Below are 13,934 nucleotides of genomic sequence, written 5' to 3' on the forward strand. Positions count from 1 at the left end.
TAGAACAGACAAAGTACACATTAATTGACTCTTGGATATCCATAAGGCTCCCAGTCAACAGCAGACTATTAGTCGTTAAGTTTTGGGGGAGTCACAAGTTATACGTGTGGGATCAGCGCCCCTAAGCTCCACGTTATTCAAGGGTCAACTGTAGTTGGAAGGACCCCCATAAGGATCGTCGGGTCACTTCACGGAAACAGATTTTGTGGCCGGGACACAGAATCTCCACCTGTTTCCCCCAAGGGAATAGAAACAGGTGTGATAAGACACCTTATTGTTATACCAATTGATGTTTGTTTTCCCACTACTTTTTCCTCTCCTGATTTCAAAGAGGTAGCAAGACTTTGTGCTTTCTTGCCCTTGGTGAAAACAGATATATGAAGACTGTGCCTTTCGGCCCTCTGTTCTCAAAAGAGAAAAGCTCCTAAATGGGGTAGCAGTACAGGAGGAGTGTAACAAGTGAGGGGGCTGGACTGTGGAAGAGGGGAGATCACCCCAGACATGGAGTGACGGAGACCCCAGACATGGAGTGACGGGGACCCCCTGCGTCCTGGAGAAGAGGTAAGTTCTCAGAAGGAGCGGCTGTGGGACCAGTCTTGGAAATGTTCTGACACCCAAGCATGGCATGAAGATGGCAGCCACCAGGCCGCCCCTTGGACCACGTGCCCTTGGAGAGCAGGCATTTCAGAGGTGAACAGGGCAGATCAAAGGCTGGAGGGAACACCTCAGAGGTTTTGTCTGCCATAATCCCCTGACTCTTTGCTCAACTCTTTTTCTGGCAGCTGAAGGAGTGTAGAGAACCCCAATAATGCCTGAGATTGCATTTTCCTGGCAACCTGGCAGGTTAGAATCTCAGAGCCAGCTTTAATTTGGTTTAAAGGATCTAACAAGTTATGACATTTCTTGACCATCTCATGACAGGGCTGTGAATATATTCCTATAAACACAGGAAGGAAAAGTAAAATGTAGACTTTTAAAATGCCTTTGTTTTCTTAAGAAAAGAAAAAAGGTAATACAAATTGCTTGGATTCCTTTCACACAACAGAGGACAAAGGACCCTACGGAGTGAACAGTCTTCTCAGGCCCAGTGCTGCCGTGTTTATACAGACAATGTGCCATGAAAGGTCGTATGCGGAGCTGATGAAGGCACAAACTCAATAAAGGGTTTAGCTCATCAGATGAAACAAGGCAAAAAAGGTAGCAGTGCTTCTATGCCCTCTTCAGTGGTAGACTTTGATTCCTTTGTGTGTTCAGAATAAACTAACCAGTACGCTTTGATCCAGCGACATAAGACAGAAGCTCTGCCTCACCACCTTGACTTCTAGGTTTAAGAGAACTCCTTGGAGTTGTGAAAGGTTTTTCTAGAAAAAGGAATTAGTTGATGAAATACGTGCCGGTTATTTTTCACAGGAAGTATAAATGACATCCCAATCATGGTTCCCTCCGCTTTCTCCTCTATTAGTTCTCTAAAATCCTACAACAGAATCGGGAAGGTATTTACCTCTCTTGTGTTGAAGTCGGAAGAGTCAAACTGGAGAAAGTTTGAATATGTTAAAGTGCCTCTAGTAGTTTCTAATTCAAAACACTGCACAGACCTCAGCAGCATCTGCGCGTGCCCTCTCCGGGGAGGCCGGTCAGGAGGGCGACCCTGTAGAGCACGTGAAGCAGAGTAGCTCTTACCTGCGGACGGGGGGCCCGGGGGGCCTGGGGGACCTGGACGGCCAGGTTGACCAGAAGGCCCAGGCTTGCCTGGTGGGCCCATTACTCCACTATCTCCCTTCTGCCCCTGACAGAGAGAAAGGCAGAGCCTGTTATGATAACATGACATGGCAAACTTCCTTCCCCATTTATGCCTAAATCAGGGACCACCTTGCACTTTGGAGCAGGAGCCCAGGGCAGGATGCTCCTGAGGCCTTGACCATCCAGCTTCTAAAAAGCTCAGGGCAGGGACACTTGACTGACTCAGTCAGTGGAGTATGGGACTCTTGATCTCAGGGTCATGAGTTCAAAGCCCTGCGTTGGCTGTGGAGCCTATTTAAAAAAAAAAAAAAAAAAAGCTCAGGGCAAGTGACGTTTGAGACTGTGATGGTTACAAGTTCACAGACATTCCTTCTTGCTATCTCCGGGAAACACATGGCACATGACTGCTGAAAGGAACCAATCCAACCCTCTCCCCTCGCCAGACAGAGGGGGAAAGAGAGGCTCGGGAAAGAGCAGACATTCACACAAGGCACCTAGCACTGAGCCAACAGACTTGTTGCCTAGGACTCAGGCCTCTGTTTCCTCGTCAAGACCCTTTCTATTTCACTACAAGAGCCGTTTCCATCAAATGAGTGGCTCCCACTTGTTCTCAAGATAAAGACCCAGATCCTGATTTCGGCCTACAAAGTGCTGCATGGCTGGCCTTTCCAGTCTTCTGGTGTTTTTGGTCTTCAAGAGCACAACGCCTTTTACTTTGCTCCTCCCTGCCCAAACTCCCTCTCCATGCCTCTGCCTGGTGAGCGCCCTCCCAGCCGTTGGCTCTCAGGTAAAGTGTCGCTGCGGCACAGCCCTCTGGACCTTGCTAGACTCTGCCAGACCAAGTGAGCTCCTTGTCACAGGCTTTCAGAACTTGGCCCCCTTCCTCCCTGGCCTTTATCCATACAGAAACACACCATTACGTGCGCGGTCCTTTCACCGATGTCTCTGAGACATAGGCTCCCTGTGGGCCAGAATTTGTCTTGTTCCCCAGACTAAATGGAGGAGGAGGGAGATGCTGACGACACAGAGGGGAAGTAGTTCTGCTGAGCTGGAAGTCAGGAGACCTGGGTTTTCACGTTGCCCACGAGACCCTGGGTCATGCAAGTCATTGTTTTGTGCCTCAGTTTTCTCCTCTATAAAACGGGGCCATTACATTAAACACACACATTTGTTGTGAGAGTAATAAAGCTCCTAGAGGTGAAAAAGTAGTTTGTGCAGAAGCAAGGGCTGGGGGTGGGGGTCAAGCTATAATTGATAGCAACTGGCTTGGTTTCGTCTTTTTCACATGGTTGGAAAAGATCTGATTTCTTAAAGACAGCCACACCTGGAGCTGCAGCCATTCCACACAGGATGTCCACCTTGCTGCCTGTTCTGAGAGGCTCAAGAGCAAAGCTTTCCTGCTTAGGGCTGCTCTGAGGAATGACCCCAGAAACCAACGTCTGCAGGTTCTTCCCCCAGACTATTTGCTAATTGTCTGCTCTTGCGCTGGGCCTAAACTGGGCAGTGATTAATGCACGACATCTTTGACCTGGATCCCCTTTCGACACTTGTGCCTTGGCAGGCCTGCCCATGTAATGAAACATAATCTTCCCCAAGTCTGGGAAGCAGGGGGGCAGGGCACTCCTTTCCAATCACAACAGTGACACATGACGTGCCGCTTTGTCACCGTGGCTCTGCGGTCTCTCCTGGCAATGTCCAAGGGGTTCTGAAATTCTTATGTATGTATGTATGTGTTTTTAGGAGATCTATAATTTTTAATATGGGACCTGTGACATCAGAGTTTATTTCCAATTCCATCCTGATGGAGGGAGCTCATGGTAACTAAGATGGGTCCCAGAATAGCAAAGGAGGTCACATCATCTTAATATAGCCACAGTTAAGGCTTGTTTTTCTAAAAACCACATCAGCTGACTAGAGCACAGGAAATGCCCCAGCTTGAAGGAGCTGGAAGCACTCCTTGATTCTGACACCAAACAATGATGGAATATTCTGCGTATCAGTCATTTGTTTAGAATAAGCCATGTCCCTATGAGCAGGACTCACTGAGCAGTGCTTTCCAGGAAAGGCATTCTTCTTTATTCCTTTACTACCACAAAGCTTGGTGATGCCTCTCACGGAAGTTGTTCTTATGAATATGATTATAAATCTTCACTGAAGATTTCTAGTAAGAGTGGAGAGCCATTTTCCCGAGCCGGTTGAAGGCAAGTACTGAAGCATGAAGGTTGGGAGAGATATGTGGGGAAAAGCAGTTCTCAGCGCTCCAAGTTCGAATACTGCCTTTGAAGCTTGCTTGTCTGAGGGGGTCACTCTACTGCCCTGACCTCAGTTTCCTCATGGCTAGACCAAGGGAAGTGGATGAGATGGTCTCTAAAATCCTTCTGGATCTGAAACTCTAATCTCCTGAAGTCCCTGCTGGATCTCTGATTCCAGGAGTTGGATCGGCTTATGATAACCTCCAGAAACTCTTAGTACCACTGGCCCAGCAACATTCCATGTAAAAGACTCTGTGGTAGGAAACTAATTCACGATCTAAAAAATAAAGGACCATGGTGGTCTCCCAAGGCTAACAGCTAAAGTCTCTGCTGACTAGAGAGCAGAGAGGGTTCGGAGCGCGCTCAGCTTGTTTCTAACATCCTGTAGGAAGGAGGAACCCATTTCTCTCAGCTCCTACCCATGGTCCTGGGGTAGTTTTAAGATTGTTCCAATTGAATTATTCTCAAGAGTGTCAGGAAATAGCCTTCTTGGCTCCAGCCCTCACCAGGAAAAGACAAACACTGTCCAAGAAAAGCACCAGAAGGATGGACACCAGCAGGCTTCTTGAACCCCAAGCTGTGAAATCAGCAGTAGGGAAGAAAAAGATTTTTCCCTTTTTTCTCCTTTTCCTGAGCCAAGATTTTAGGGAACTGTGGCATCACTGTGAAGTTATGGACATGCCGTCCATTTAAAACTTTGAAAAACTGTACTGGACTACTGCGACTCCAGAAGTTATAGTGGAATTTGTATTATCCAGGTTGGAGCCTGTATAATTCCCAAGTTCACTTGGAAAAGACCAGAAGTGGTTTCACACTGTTACCATTGTTTTGGACCCTGGCTACATATTAGAATCACGTGGAGGGGGCGCCTGGGTGGTTCAGTCGGTTAAGTGTCTGCCTTCAGCTCAGGTCATGATTCGAGGGTCCTGGGATCAAACCCCACGTTAGGCTCCCTGCTCAGTGGGGAGTCTGCTTCTCCTCCTGCTTCTGCCCCTCCTCCAGCTCACTCTCTCTCTCTCTCTTTCTCTCTCTCAAATAAATAAATAAAATCTTCAAAAAAACCCCCAAAAGAATCATGTGGAGAGCTTTAAAAAACAGCCAGCCGTACTGAAGCCCCATGCCAGGTCAATTATATCAGATGCTCTGGGAAGTAGGGCCTAGGTACTGGGGGTGATGAGAGGCAAACTTGGAACTACAACCATCGCACCTGAGGCAGAAAACCTGTATCTAATCTGTCCCCAGCTTATTCTTCTAGATGCTTAAGTTTGAGAACCACCGATCTAGCCTAAGGAAAGAATGAAAATATAAGAATGGAGAAAGGTTTGCACCCCGAGATGTTCACCTCTCAGCATTGTATATAATTTGGTTAGGCCTCTCTTGTCCAAGCAATCTACTGCTTACTCATTTACAAAATGTGATGCAGACATTTAAAAAAGATGTTTAAAAATGCTTAACGAGGGGTGCCTGGGTGGCTCAGTTGGTTGAGTGTCTGACTCTTGGTTTTGGCTTGGGTCTCGGTCTCATGATTACGGGATTGAGCCCTGTATCAGGCTCTGTGCTCAGTGGGGAGTCTGCTTGGGATTCTCTTCCTCTCTCGCCCCCTTTGCCCCTCTCCCTGCTCGTGCATGTGTGCTCTCTCTCTCTGCCTCTCTCTCTCAAATAAAAAATGAATCTTTAAAAAAACTCTTAATGAGTAGTGCAGTAATGAGCAAACGTGTCTATGCTGTGACTTTAAGTTACAGTTTTAGGATACGACAGTTATGTATTGGATATAAAAGACACAAACAACTAGAGAGTTCACAAAGAAATAACACTGGAAAGAAGTGCACCAAAATAGTTATGTCTGGGTGTTAGGCCTTTAGATGACTTCCCTCCTATTTTCTGAATTTTTCAAGTTTTCTGTGATGATCATATATTACATTTATAACGGGAAAAGAAGTAAAAAGTTTACAAACTGAACCAAAAAAGTAAAGGAATGCCTGTCCATTAGAGAAAAGAGGAGAAGTTTTTCTGAGGCACTCAATACACCTCTAAAGCCAGCTAAGGCAAATGTACCTTCATCTTTCCTCTCCTTATCACGTCACATGGGTTTGACACCAATGCCTGCTGACCAGGGTGTAGTTCAGAATGAACAACTCCCCTAAGGCCTTAAAAGCATCCATAAAAAGAGTGGAGTCGCTTACAAATTGGGGGTCTGATTTCCCGGGGTCCTGGGAAAAACCACTGTATTGCTGAGACCCAGAAAACCCTTCAACAGCAAGAAGATATTTGGGCTGTTCTCCAAAACTCCATTTGTCTGGGACATTGAGGCAAAAAGCAAGTTTTCTGGATGAAGAACCAGATCTGGCTTCTACTCCCAGTTGCTTTGGTTAAGACAGGCCCATTCTTATGAACCAAGGATCCACTCTTGCTTCTGGCCTTGGACACAGTTTGAATGGACTGTTCGCTTCCAGCTGCTTCAACCCTTGGTTAGCCTAGAGAAACAGGAGCTCCTGGAAGTGGTCTTCTTTCTGCCCACCAGTCTCGAGGACGCTGAGGGCTGTGCCTGTGGAATATCTATTATGGGCTCCACCTGTCTGTCTCTCTATACCACCTGTCTACCTGTCAGGAGGGCCTGACTTCAGAGGCGTGGTAAGCACTAGGAGCCTTACCGGCTTTCCTCGTTTTCCTGGTCTTCCCCTGGGTCCTCTAGGTCCTGTAATCCCAGGCTCACCCTTTGGACCCATTTCACCCTGGAAAGAAGAAAGAGAAGCAAGAGAGGAATTAGGGCATGGGGGCAGGCACATCTCTGCAGGTCCATCTAATCATCGGTCATGAGGGCAGTGCACTTGATCACTCTAGACCTCTTCCAACTGGCCAGTGTGGGAGATTGGGAAAGTGATGAGGTCATGTGAAAGGTAGATAGGTTTTTCAAGGAAGTGGAAGGAAAGGAGGAGGTTACCCGGGGTGGGTTATTTCCTATCTGCGAGAGACATCTCCTGGGCAGCACACATTTTGGTTTGCCAAGTCACCATCCTAAACGGCCAAAGTAGGACATTCCTGCATGTCAGCCACATGTGTGCCTGTGACATGGCACACTGCCAAGGAAAAATGCTTTCTCTTTTAGTGGAAATTGTGTGTCGTATTTTGTTTCATTTATTGCACGAATTCCAATCAATGAGTTTTTGAATGACTGGACACAGTTTTGACAACTGTCATCTTTGGAAATTTTCTGCTCAGGTAATGACCTTTATTTAGGGTTATAAATTTCCCTACTCTTCTGTAGAAACTGGTTTGGTTCCAGCTCACTTTCATTTGAGTGAGATGAAAACTGTGGGGAAAAATGTTCCAGACATATATTCACATGCTCAATGTAATGATCGTAAAAGGCAGGAAAAGCAATGTCAACAGTACTCTTAACTGAAAAGCCCTACTCTGAGCTATCAGAACCAAAAGCACCAATTGCAGAATTCCATAGTTTCAGGCCAACTTTTGTCAAACCCATTTCTCCATCATAGTTTCTCTCCTTCCCTGTGTTCTTCTAGGATTCCAGGACCACCTGCTGTTTCTTTGGGTCAGGGACCCCAGAGAGCATCATTCCTGCCTCCAGTTATCCCTCTAGAGCCCAGAATGCACCACCAGCAAGTTAAGTTTAGCAAAAGCAACCATGAGAGTTTCTGTTAGTCAGCAGCTAGTGTCCATGAAAAGCTACCCCAGGCACTCAGAGAGAACAATAAACACCGAGAAGGCTCTCCACGTGGAAGTCAGAGGAAGTATAGTACAGTGCACACGAATACAGAGTAAGGATGAAGCATAAACTCTGAAATTATGTCACTTGGTCAATGGAACAAATTTGTCCCTACCCAAGCCACTAGCATCTTGCCACACCAAGAACTGTTCTTAAGCCTGTGGTTTCTTTCCAGCCTGTCATGTCCTCCATCATCTAGGCAGTGAGAGTGTGGGAGGATAACATGGATTCTATGCTGTGCAGTTTTCCTCGGCTGTTTAGAGGGGGTCATGGGGTATTTTGTCCGGCTTGGAGAAAACAGCCGCATAAATGGTATAAGTGGTTTTGTTTTCATTTTTTGTTTTGTTTTTTCTTTTTTTTTTTAAAGATTTTATTTATTTATTTGACAGACAGAGATCACAAGTAGGCAGAGAGGCAGGCAGAGAGAGAGAGAAGGGAGGAAGCAGGCTCCCCGCTGAGCAGAGAGCCTGAAGAGGGGCTTGATCCCATGGCCCTGAGATTATGACCTGAGCTGAAGGCAGAGGCTTTAACCACCTGAGCCACCCAGGTGCTCCTCATTTTTTGTTTCTTTTTAAAGATTGGCAGAAGGAAGTGTGGCCCCTCTCTTCATCAACTGGAAGCAGCCAGTAAGTTCTTGATCTAATTTCTAAGACCTAATTATCGTTATCATATCATCTTCGTCTTAAAGCAGCCTGCTGTGAAAGGGAAAGAGAACTCTAGATGGCAAATCTGGTAAATGGTGCAGAGGCAAAGATGTTATCATCCTTAATTCCACAGTAATTTATTATTCTTTGATGTTCACTCTTGCACTGAATGAAAACCTAGCCTAAATATTTTTAAATCAAATTATTTTTTTCCCTTTAAATGCTTATGCAATTATTTATTTTTAACCCAGCATTCCAGCTAGGGAATAACAGGAACAGAGTTTTTGACAGCTTAAGACCGTGATAAATAGTAATAAGAGATGACTGAAATTATTTAAATATGCTCTCCTGGCTGGAGGTCAGATAAAAATTGTTTATCTGAGTTTGGAAAAGAAAACTTTAAGGCAAACTTGAAAAAACCATTAGGATTCTAAGAGAGCATGCATTTCCATGTTTGAAGAATACTATGCTCTGAGGCTTAGGAAAAATGATACCCGCCCAGGTCAATGGCTTTCAGCGTGAGGAATCCCACCATTACCACGTTAGATAGAGGAATTTTCAGTGGCCAGTTAGGTATGCTCTCACGCTCTCTCTTTATCCTGACACCTCCTCTCACCAACCCCCCATTCTTCCCCAGGCCCTAACCCTACATAGAAGCTTCCAGAAATCTGCCAGTCCATTGCCACTTTCATAATTTTTGTCATATCGGGACACCACTCTATTGTTAGTTGCTAGATATTTTTTCTTTAAGTCAACTGAATGAACTCCATTTTTAGCAAGCCTTGCTCCCAGCAAGATAGCCATGAAATTCCACTAAATACTTAACTGTTTAAATAAAAGGATTAACCATCAAATGAAAAAACTTTTGCTGTCACCCAGATAAAATAACTCTGTGTACTGCCCTCAAAGAAGGTCTGAGTTGACTGTCACCAGCAATGGCCATAGACCAAAGATGCTGGTGCCCCACCCTGGGGCCCTTGACTGTGGCAGCTCAGATCTGGTCCCTCTGTCATGATGCCTTCTGCTTCTGAACATTACCATGGCCCTCTGACAGTCAGGAAAGGCATAGAAAGACCTCTCTACCCGGATGGTCTCAGACCATACTGGCACTCTCTCTCATCAATGTGCACGGCAACTTGCTCCTCGTCCAAACCAGAACCTTCCATGGCAAAACCCACTTTCTCTCTGGACAGAGAGGCAGAGCTCTTTGTGTAGTGTGTAAGAAGTTTGATTTTTTTTTTTTTTTTTTTTTTTTTTACCAAGACCTATTTTTACTTGTAAGTACTTACTTTCTGCCCCAGCATTCCAGGAAATCCTGGGAAGCCCTGTGAAGAGAGCAACACACAGAGTGACTATCTCTGAGAGAGGGCCTGAGAGAGCTTTGGAAGAGTGTGGTTGGCCATTGTCAAGATAAGAGCCCAGTCAGTCAGTCAGTCAGCCAGCCAGCCAGTAAGCTGGACAGCCCACAAGGGGCTACGACTTCGTCGTAGTTTATCATTCCGTGCAAAGGCCATTACCTTTTCTCCTTTGGGACCCAAGTCACCCCTTTCACCTCTGGATCCCTAGAAGGAAACCACAGAGAGTCAGAGTTAATACCTGGGAGGGAAAATTGGAACATTTCACAATGAAAGCTCCCTAAGCCAACATCCTCATTTTACAGTCCAAGAAGTAGGCTCAGAGTTTAGGTGACTTGCCCAAGGAAGGAACACTTTGTGATCTACCTTTTATTTGGACCACAAAGACCTTTTGCTTTAATAAAAGACAACTCACAGAAAATCCTGTGTACCAGATCCTCTCTCATCCTGTAGGAAATTGGTCCCCAGGTTCTGGCTGGGTTTTTTATTTGGTTTGGTTTGGTTTGGTTTTTGGCAGATGAGAAGATTGTGTGATGGAAGCTTAAAGACACATGTCAGCCATCATCCTCCAGTATCCCCCAAGCAAGCAATGTTCCCTCTTCACCAGGCACAACCTTCAACTGCTCCTCTGCCCTACTTCCACTGGAGCTCCTCCCTTGCCCACAGGCCCTGCCTCAGGAGACCCCTCCCTGCTCTCTCAGCCCAATGACAAAGGCTGTGGGAGTATCTAGGAACAGTCAGTATATGCACTAACTTAAGAGAAATCTGGGCCTGTCCTCTGCTCATCATTGGCCCTAGAGCCAATAGCCCAGGCCAGGTTCTGGGAAGCCATCAGAGACAAATACTAACCTTTTCCCCTCTGGATCCAGGGTAGCCCTAAAAGAAAGCAAAAGGTGCATTTAGGATCAGCCCTATAGGACCGTTGGGTCTGATGCAAGAGTGGAATGTGATGGTGAGGTGTGTCCCCACCTCGCGCTGCAAGTTTCAGTGGGGTCCTAACAGCAAACACAAAGATGTCCCTGAGGGTTATGGTCCTCCCAGGTCTAAAAAGAACATTGTTTTTCTTACTCGCAAAAGCCTGAACAAGGTTTCCATCTGCTTTGTTGTTTCAGGAGCTTGACTCTCCCTGCCCAGGAGAACAGCAGGAAAGACATCTCTATGCCTTGTGTCCCAGGGATGCTGTCCCCTAAAGGGCTGGTAAAGGCAAGCACTCTGGCGCTGGGCTTTCCAATATCTCTGATGTTCCCCACACCTGGGACGGCGGCCCCACCCAGTCCCCATCTTTGTGGAGAGCAGCTGTTCCACCTGGGAATGTCCACCTGGAACAGCACACTGACCTTGGAGCCCATTGGTCCTCTTGACCCTGGCAAGCCCATCACACCCAGGTCACCTTTTTCACCCTGTGAAGAAGAAGGGGAAAAAGGACCTGCAGTGACTTTTACTGGAGAATCATGGGCAGGATTAGGATGGAACAAGGGCCATCAGGGCTGGCTGGTGAATCTGAGGACCCCACATCCTCCCTTGTTCACTCCCAGGGGTTCAAGGCTGCGCTTCATCCTGGTATTTGAGATTAAACATAACATGAAATTGCCCTAGGGAGAGCAGATCTCCAAACTAAAAGCTAAAATGCTATAAATGCTCCCTCTGTTCTGAGTGGCTTGTGAGAGGGCGGGGAGAGAGCTTGGGGGCACTGGGGCCTCATAGGACTAAGTGTCAGCACCCCCGAAAACTTCACCGGCTTTGTTCTTTGCATAGGGAGGGCCTTTCAGGCATTTCCATATACTTTCACTCTAGGTTTGCAGCCAGATAGAGAGAACATCAGCCTCTGAGCTTGCATTACTGAGACAGAGGACAAGACTCATGGGTAGGCTCTGAACCGTCTGTGCTGAAAATTCCGTACCAGGGCTAAAAAGTAGAAATATAAGATACTTAAACTTAATTTAGAATTTTTTTAGAAGTCACATTAAAACAGGTGAAATTAACTTTAATAACATTTTGTTTAATCTGATTATCATTTCAAGCATATAATCACTATAAAATTAACAAGGTATTTTACATTCTGTCTTTCATAATAAATATTTGGGAAATCTGTTGTGTATTTTACATTTAAGTCACATCTCAATTCAGGCATTAAATTTTCATCCAAAATACTTGATCTTTATTAAGATTTCATAAAATTTAGAGTTGAAAAAGCAGATTTAGGCATTTGGAGCTGCTCCAAACATGCTTAAAGATTTTCAAATAACTAAAGTGAGTAAAGGTCTTTAAATTCAAACCTAAATAAAAAATTCCATTCCTCAATTGTACCAGCCACATTTTAAGGACGCATATGGCTAGCGGCTCTATACAGTGGATTTTTTAAAGGAATATCCTTGGGACTTTTCCTAAGAGGGCTGGGAACACAGTTTTCTATTCCCATAATAAATGTAGCTGGTAAGTGAATCAGAGCCTATAGACATTCACCTGCCCATCCCTGATTTCTACAGGTCAAGTCTGCACCCAACAGTCTGTGACCAAAGTGAGAAGAATATAAACAAAGGCATGGCTGTGGAGGTGTCAGCTTCCCATAACCTGTCTGAAGAGTGGGATTTCATTGGCGTTAGGCAATCCCTGTCTAAATGTAGGACTCCAGTTTTTCCAGCAGGTCAGTGCCCATCCCTTAACCCCCAGTCTCCTGCCAACAGCTTTCCAGACACAAGCCCCTCTTGGGAACATCTCAGGGAAGCCAAAGAACTGCATGCTAACTCTGAGGACAAAGAGAACCAGGGCCCCTTGAGAGAGTGGAGCAGCCCCTCATTTCTGCCCCCAACAGGCACAGAGCTATTGGATAGACCAAGATTTTATAGTCCAAGTGAAGGAGAAAGTATTTGGGGACCTCTGGGCAGTGCTCCTCTTCTATTCTCCTTCCTCCAAAGGAAATGAGTTTCACTACGTGCCAAAGGCCAAGAAGGCTGGTATTTTCTTCCCTCATGTTCTGATACCACATGAGCCCCAAGACTGTACCAAACTTACCCTGGGTCCTTCAGGGCCGACTGGCCCAGGCATGCCAGGAACACCCGGGGAGCCGGGTCTACCCTTCAAAAGTGAACAACAAAAGTCAGGACGACTGGGTTTGTTTCCCTCCTTCCAGGAAATGAGATTTGTTTGGTGAGCTCAAAGGGAACTGTGGGGTCCCTAAACAGGGCCTCTGGGTTCCTCATCCCCACCCTCCAAAGACAGATAGCCTCGGAAGTTCTGTCACAGAGATGTTAAGTTCAAGTCCTCGGTACCACATTATGTCAACACACAAGATCTTATTCTATCCAAGAAATGGAAAGGGGGAGCCGGGGAGGAAGGTGGTGGAGAAGGGATTCTAAACTTCTTGGCTTTTTGATCTTTATCACCTCCACCCACCCAAACATTCCTTGCATTGCAATAGGTTCTTCCCAAGGATACAGTGTAGAATGGGATCGGATTTATTTGGGGTGCACTGGCAGATGCTGTTGGTACTCCCCCCAAAACTTTTCCCTTTGCTCACTGTGTCCATTCCCCAGGGACTCTCTGCCTTGCTGCCACAAGTCTGCAACCTGCGACTGCGGAATTTGCCCATGGACAATTTGGGATCCCCAGCAGTTTATGGACCTGTTCTCCCTGCAGCCAAAAGCCCAACTCCCTTACCTCAAGGCAGGACAAGCTCTGTGGTGCAGTTCACACTCCAGAGCTGCCCTGGGAATGAGGCTGAAGGTGGACTTCGTGTGACACGGTGTCCAGGCTGGGCTTCTTCCCCTGCACCACCCAACTGCCCCTCCCCTCAGGATCCACCCAAGAAAGGCCCATACGTCATTCACTTGCACATGTGACCTCCACCTCTGCTTCGAGGGAAACCAGCTTCAGCCAGAAGCGATGGAAGAGCTAGCCTTACAGGAGAAAGAGGGAGCAGGGACTTGGGGTCCATCTCAACCTCTGCACTCATTGGCTAATTTCACAGCTAGCCTAGGCAGACACGTGGAAGGCTCAACCCCTACACCAGAGATCACAAATGCTGGCATGTGTACTGGTCTCTCCTCTCGCCGTCCATGTTCATGGCAGACATCACTGATCTAACAGGGTCCTCGTTAGTTCTGAGCATGGAGACCATCCCAGAATCCTTTGCAGCCCAGCACTTCAGATATCCACTGTGTCTACCCTGGAGCTATGAGTTGAGCCCTGGGGGAATGAAATTTTGCTTTGCAAAGGT

At 46.4% G+C, this 13,934-nt stretch overlaps 1 protein-coding gene across 3 annotated transcripts in view; it reads right to left on the minus strand.

The window, feature by feature from the left end:
* The window catches only part of COLQ (collagen like tail subunit of asymmetric acetylcholinesterase), a 55,439-nt gene that overhangs the window by 9,390 nt on the left and 32,115 nt on the right, over positions 1-13,934 (minus strand). For all 3 annotated transcript variants that reach the window (XM_046003140.1, XM_046003138.1, XM_046003139.1), the window contains 7 exons: positions 12,731-12,793; positions 11,056-11,118; positions 10,568-10,594; positions 9,881-9,925; positions 9,653-9,688; positions 6,644-6,724; positions 1,681-1,786 (listed from right to left, as the gene is read on the minus strand). In XM_046003140.1, the coding sequence (XP_045859096.1) occupies positions 1,681-1,786; positions 6,644-6,724; positions 9,653-9,688; positions 9,881-9,925; positions 10,568-10,594; positions 11,056-11,118; positions 12,731-12,793 (421 nt within the window). The remainder of the gene's footprint in view (positions 1-1,680; positions 1,787-6,643; positions 6,725-9,652; positions 9,689-9,880; positions 9,926-10,567; positions 10,595-11,055; positions 11,119-12,730; positions 12,794-13,934) is intronic.

This window comes from Meles meles, chromosome 4 (assembly GCF_922984935.1).
Source record: "Meles meles chromosome 4, mMelMel3.1 paternal haplotype, whole genome shotgun sequence".
Lineage (NCBI taxonomy): Eukaryota > Metazoa > Chordata > Mammalia > Carnivora > Mustelidae > Meles > Meles meles.